This window comes from Carassius auratus, unplaced genomic scaffold (genome assembly GCF_003368295.1).
Source record: "Carassius auratus strain Wakin unplaced genomic scaffold, ASM336829v1 scaf_tig00215414, whole genome shotgun sequence".
Classification (NCBI taxonomy): domain Eukaryota; kingdom Metazoa; phylum Chordata; class Actinopteri; order Cypriniformes; family Cyprinidae; genus Carassius; species Carassius auratus.
Genome location: NW_020528078.1, coordinates 309,576 through 316,068, shown reverse-complemented (window position 1 = coordinate 316,068; position 6,493 = coordinate 309,576). Strand labels below are relative to the sequence as shown.

Sequence of the window (6,493 nt, the reverse complement as noted above, 5' to 3'; positions counted from 1 at the left end):
TAGAAGCAATTTTAAAATGAGTGCAAGTTGGGAGAGTTTGTTTGTAACAGAACTTTTATTCCACAATGGTAATGACGATAATAATGTAAAAGTGTATTAATAAACAGCAACGTGCAAATATGTGCATGTGCATGGTCTTTTTTTGGGCACGGCGCCCCCTTCTGGTCAATAGTCCGATTAAAAACGTGTTGGGTTATTACATACATTACCTGCTTTCTGGAATCGCCCGCTGATGATGTTGTAGCCTAAATAACAAATGGTTTATCAGGGGCCTTTATGCTGGGATGTTTCAGAACTTACTATTTCATGTATATTTCATGGATGCACTGAAAAAAAAAAGTATGCTACTTTTATGGGACTTTTATTATTGGGACGATTATTGGGGAAGTCGTGGCCTAATGGTTAGAGGGTTGGACTCCCAATCGAAGGGTTGTGAGTTCTAGTCTCGGGCCGGACGGAATTGTGGGTTGGGGGAGTGCATGTACAGTTCTCTCTCCACCTTCAATACCACGACTTAGGTGCCCTTGAGCAAGGCATCGAACCCCCAACTGCTCCCCGGGCGCCGCAGCATAAATGGCTGCCCACTGCTCCGGGTGTGTGCTCACAGTGTGTGTGTGTGTGTGTATATGTGTTCACTGCTCTGTGTGTGTGCATTTCGGATAGGTTAAATGCAGAGCACAAATTCTGAGTATGGGTCACCATACTTGGCTGAATGTCACTTCACTTCAGGAGGTAGTGGGACAAAACATGAAGGTTGCTGGTGGGAATGGGACCAGATAACATATATTTCTACGGGTGTGGGACTGAAAAAAATCCCACGCAGGTCTCTAGTTCACGGAAGGGGCTTGTGGATATGTGTTACTCCAGTCACCCACATTAGAACACTACAGATGAAATGAGTGTTGAGAGAATGTTATGTAACAGGTAGTTCACAATGAACAGGAGACTGCGGGATTCATCCTTTTTTTTTTTTTAAACGTTGCTATTTGCTTTTTAAAATAATAATTGTATTTTTCTTTCACTTGTGCATAACAAATTGAACGGGTCACATTTGTCATCAGATGGATTTATATTAAATTAAAGCTGCGGTAGGGAACATTTGACGCTCTAGCGGTTAATAAACAGAACTGCTTGCGTCTTGCGGAAGAACATCGTAGCCGGAACTACTTCTCTCTGTTTATGTCTATGAAGAATCACAAAGGTACTGGGTTACTCCGCCGCGGTACACCCGAAGCAATCTAAAAATAGTCAACAATATAGTCAGAATATAAACACTTTTTATAGGTGTACCCTAGTGATTCAGGACAAGCTAAAAACACGGTTTGGAAAATGGATTCATGGTGTACTCGCTTATTATCTTCATTTTTTCTACATTTTGAACACAAACAAAGTTACGGACCGCAGCTCTGATTGGTTGTTTTTTACCGGGAGCGCATTACTTTCTGCAAATGGCAATAGGACCACTGGGAGGAGCCAGAGGAGCTTGAATTTTTTTCACAGATCTGTCTCATATTCTACTGTCAGGATATAACGACAGGTTTAATAAATATGTAAAAAATATTTTTTTTACAAAAGTTCCCTACAGCACCTTTAAGCCGCGGTTCCACTGCTGGAACTTAAGGATCTAAATAAAGTTCCGTGTAAAAAAACAAATTGCCTCTTAAGCACTATTCGGACGGGACTAGTTTTCTAAACTACGTTTGAGTTTCGATTCTTACCACCTGACGTCTGTGATTTTCATGTACCAATTCGGACGGGACTAGTATCTCCGTGTTTATTACAGAGGTGGGAGGCTCTGATTTGTGCATATGGGCGTCACAGAGATCACGCGCTCTGTATGCGTGCATTGCATTCATTCAGAATGATTGCCTTAGTATTATTACACAATAAATACTAAATCGCTAGTATAGCAAAACCATGTTAATGTGTGGTTCCTTTAGTTTAACTTGTTTTCCTTTTTTTTTATTAAATGTAATTAAAACATTATCTAACTGAGTACATAAATGAACGTGAGTAATCTTACCTGATGCTGATATTACAATAGCCGGTATTAACAGTTTACGCGATCTTGCTCTTGATTTTATTATTTGTATTATTTTTTTATTATTATTTATTTGCCGCTAAGCAATTATATCAAACATCCGCGCGGTAAGAGCATCTACGGTAATTCACGTTGGCCAAAACACACAAGGAAACGCGTTGTGAAATAAAATATCACCGGCAATCACAGACATTCGCATTCGGACGGGATTAGTTTTCTCAGAGGATCATTGAGTTTGCTGAAAAACGGTAGGTAATTTGCTCTGGAATTATCACAGAGGTTGTGTGAGAAAAACACAGACGTGGCAGATTCGGACAGGATTAAAATCACCAAGTACGTCTGTGAAACGCAGATTTCTCTAACGACCCCCTGTAAAACTAGTCCCGTCCGAATAGGGCTTTAGTGCTCTGCTACTGGACCCTCTCCCAGTTTTCCCGCTGCGGTCACGTGACCCGACAGCATCGCTCCTCTCTGGACACAAACAGCTGAGAGCGAGACAGTGTGCAGGAGGGCTCTTCAGAGACATGGGAGTAGAGATCGAGACCATAACCCCCGGAGATGGTAAAATCACCCTAATGCAGCTTCTATTACGTAAAGTAGAGTTTTATTTGTAAGTCTGCGTGCGTTTAACAGCATTATATTATTGTCTCCTGCTCCCGTTTCTCCTCCTCGCGCTGCTTTTACAGGGAGGACTTTCCCCAAAAAAGGACAGACATGTGTGGTGCATTACGTTGGTGAGTTGAATTTCAGATTTTTTTTAGTGGTGTACTTATGTTGTGTTTTTGTGGCCGTATGTAGATTTTTGTTCATGGGGAATTTATAATAACTGACTAAATTTAGAGAAAAGGGTCAATGCATCTTTCCAAACAGACGTGCAATCCGACAGGTCAATCCGACGTTGAGTGTTAAAAATTGCTTATATCTGAAGAGTGACAGTGCTGTAAAGATACAAAAAAATATGCAAAGGGATACAAGGCTATTATGCATTATTAGTTGTGTATTGTTTACACGCACGAGCGTTTGTCCGCATTAGACCTGACAGCTGAGAATGAACAGATTTAACAGACGCTCTGTGTTGGACAGCGAGGCTGGCAGCGTCTGATAGACGGATTATCACTGTCTGGAGTGAGTCGACCCCCCTGGGATGATGTGATTGCTTTTTAATCGTTCAAACTAACCAACAACCCATTTGATCATTAACTTAATCGAATTTTGGAAAGTTTATCACACCGGTTAATTAATATTGACAAACTGCCTGCCATATTGCATACACTGTAGCCTACTTTATGCAGCATTGATATAATATTCAACATTGTGCCAAAAGAGCCCACATTTCAACTTTTTTAAAACAATTTCTTAATTATTTTTAATTTGTCCGTTTACTAAAGCAAATAAACTTAAAATAATAAAAGCCAAATTATAACAAAAGAATGAAAAAGTATATAGAGCAGGGAGAAAATAAGTAAGAAACTGGACTGAGGAAGGCAAAGCACTCCAAACTAAATTTCCACCTTGTGCTTCAGGACTTCCGTTTCATTATTTCTTTATTACATGGGAAGAAGAGTGGGAGTTTTTTTTAGATATTCTGCCTGTGAACTTGATTTATATTCACATGGAGTCATAGAAACAGGTCAGAAAGAGCCATTGTTGTTAAAGAATTAGAGTATAAATGTACTGAATAAATTTAACTGATGCCTGCTTTGTGTTAAAGAGTGGATCAGTGACTCTTTTCTGCTTGACTTGTCTTTATGTACACATTACTCTACATTTGCCACGTTCTTGAAAGAGGTCGGTCTCATATCCTGATCATTTACTGCTATCAAACATGGGTTAGAGAGACACAAAATCTCCCTGTTAGAACAGAACAATAATAAAGTGGCCTGTTTATCTGATGCTCTAACCTCATTTCCTGTTTTTCTGGCCTCGTCCCTTTCCTTCTTAAATCTTGAGGCTCTCTGACAGATGGACGGAAGTTCGACTCTTCCCGTGACCGTGAGAAGCCATTTAAGTTCAAGATTGGTAAACAGGAAGTGATCCGTGGCTGGGAGGAAGGTATTGCACAGGTATGTGATGGTGTTTTGTCCACTCAGAATATCATGTGTAACACTTTTTGAGTTAAATTAAGGTTAAATGGTGTTTTAACGAAGCACTACCAAATCCAGACAGCCTAGGACTGATATTTCAATTGAAAAAATAATAAATAAAATTCACATAATGTATGTTTGTCTGACTTTAGATGAGTGTGGGCCAACGTGCAAAGCTGACCTGTTCACCTGATTATGCCTACGGTAATAAAGGCCATCCTGGCATTATTCCCCCAAATGCGACGCTCATCTTCGATGTGGAGCTTCTCAGTCTGGAATGATTTAATGCGCTTCACTGCCTTTTGTTAATTTTTCATGACTTTATTAATGTTTCATGTGTCAACATTTTTTGTCTTAACATTAGAATCCTGATTAAATCAATTGTCTCTTTCTGTCCGGCCATATTAATATAAAAATTGTTAGTCATTCTTCTCAGAATCATCTTTATTCAGCATCCCACCCTACAGTTTTTGGCAAATTATGTAAAGATCAGTGCTTTACTTTACCAGAGTTCTCCAATATTTCATCTTTTGCTTTGGTCACATTTCATCAGAATTTTTTTTATTTATTATTTTTCTATCATTTTACCAAATTGATACGACCTTTTAGACTAACCCTTTAGACTTCTCTTGTGACTTTTTCTTACACTGTGATTGTTGTTGGCTGGAGATCAAGTACAATTTTGTTAAAGAATCGGCGACCTTATCCCTGATTAGTACTCCAGAAAAAGAGAACATATATTTATCTTTAAAGATGTTATGTTTGGAATATAAAAATGTGCATATTTATTGCATTGTTACATTTTAGATTGAATAAATTAATACATTACATTTAATACCTTTTAACATTAACCATTATATAAAGTTGGTAATTTCCAATCAGAATTGTTGAGTTTGAACAAGTCTGCTGATTTTAATTAGTAGAAAGAAGCAAATTTTTGATTCAGTTCTTGTCCTGCCAGAATAGCACTAGTTGTGTATGTTTACAAAGTGACCATATCAACTGAAAAAGTGCTATCATAATACCTGAAACCAAACTTTGTGGTTGACATGGCTGCTTAATATAAAATGATGAAGTATGAAGTGATACCACTGCTATTTCTGTCATGTTGTTGTGCAAATTTTTTTATATATAGTTTTTGTATATTGTTTGTTCTGTTTTATTAACATGCAACTATTTGGAATTTTTTAAAATGTGTTTATTTTGTTCTGTTTCTGATTAAGTTGTGTAGTTGAGTAGGATTTTGCACCGCAGCACTGGATGCATGCAACTATTATTAATACTGATATTTGTATTGAGTTTAAGAAATTTTAAGCATGTTAACTGCCTCAAAATCAACAGAAAATATTTAAGTTTAACACCTTGCCATGGCAACAATATTTTAGCTATCGACATTCCGTCAACAGTATTATATATTAAAGTATTACAACATGTTTTGACATTATTCTGATTCGGTTAAAAGAAAATCAAGTAAAAAAAATGCTTTAGTGCTTAAGGATTTTGTGATCATGTTGCACTGTTCATTGATATCTATAACTGATGGGCACCTTCTGTTCTCATGGAGATTGGAACATTTGTTTTCAGTGATGGACAAAGATCTGAAAAACAAAATTAGGGGTTGTGGCTTCTTAGTACATTGTGACATACATATGACATACAGTGCACTACTTGCCATTCATATTTACATAATGATGCTTGATTATTTGCAGCCATTGATGGTTGTTAATGTTGACCATGCTGCCTAGACAATAGCTGTGATTATACTGGATGCAGATACAGTGATAGTACTTTTGTTTTGACATGGAAATCATTTGAATTTAAAGGATATCTGCAGATGCTTAAACACTTGAGTAGATGCTGGCAATTTCTGTGATTAAAAGTCAAGCATCAAATATATGGCTTTATATTCCTGTTATGCACTCTATATTTATGTATTGTCTTAAAAGACAATAAAAAAAAAACTGTGCTATAAAGTGCTTTTACATGTTTTGGAAAATGTTGTTTGTTTGTGTCCTTTCAGCGTAGTACCTTCACTGAGAACGTGTGTCCACTAATAATCCCTTATGTTATTTTATTGATACTGCTAATATAATTAAATGAAATCTGAAAAGCTAGATACATTTACCTTAACATTTTATGGAAGCAGATTTACAATGAGATCCAATTCAATTATTTTACAGCTGATCTATGGTTCAGCTTTGTTATGGAAGCTGTTGTATAACACATAAATCAGAATCAATCCAGCATGTATAGATAGCTACAATACTTCAAATGACTAGTCATTTTATGTCGTTGTTACTGAACTAAATTTGATATATTGGTGGAACTGATAACTTGGTATTCCATCACTGCCATCAAGAAAAATAAA

General features: G+C 37.0%; 1 protein-coding gene across 2 annotated transcripts; it reads left to right on the top strand.

Moving 5' to 3' along the window:
• Positions 1–2,415: 2,415 nt before the first annotated feature.
• LOC113094628 (peptidyl-prolyl cis-trans isomerase FKBP1A-like) lies at positions 2,416–6,121 on the top strand. 2 transcript variants are annotated; one of them, XM_026260220.1, is made up of 4 exons: positions 2,416–2,602; positions 2,728–2,775; positions 4,004–4,104; positions 4,278–6,121. In XM_026260220.1, exons 1-4 carry the CDS (start codon positions 2,566–2,568, stop codon positions 4,404–4,406), a joined length of 315 nt encoding a protein of 104 aa, XP_026116005.1. In that variant the 5' UTR covers positions 2,416–2,565; the 3' UTR covers positions 4,407–6,121. The 2 variants fall into 2 exon arrangements, with proteins under 2 accessions (XP_026116005.1, XP_026116004.1); XM_026260219.1 differs by having other exon boundaries at positions 2,423–2,602; positions 3,992–4,104.
• Positions 6,122–6,493: the final 372 nt, after the last annotated feature.

Bases quoted from the DNA above. Each gene is read 5' to 3' on its own strand.
- LOC113094628 (XM_026260219.1), top strand. From the start codon at position 2,566: ATGGGAGTAGAGATCGAGACCATAACCCCCGGAGATG. The intron at 2,603-2,727 runs GTAAAATCACCC...CTGCTTTTACAG, and splicing joins GACCATAACCCCCGGAGATG to GGAGGACTTTCCCCAAAAAA. The intron at 4,105-4,277 runs GTATGTGATGGT...GTCTGACTTTAG, and splicing joins GGGAGGAAGGTATTGCACAG to ATGAGTGTGGGCCAACGTGC.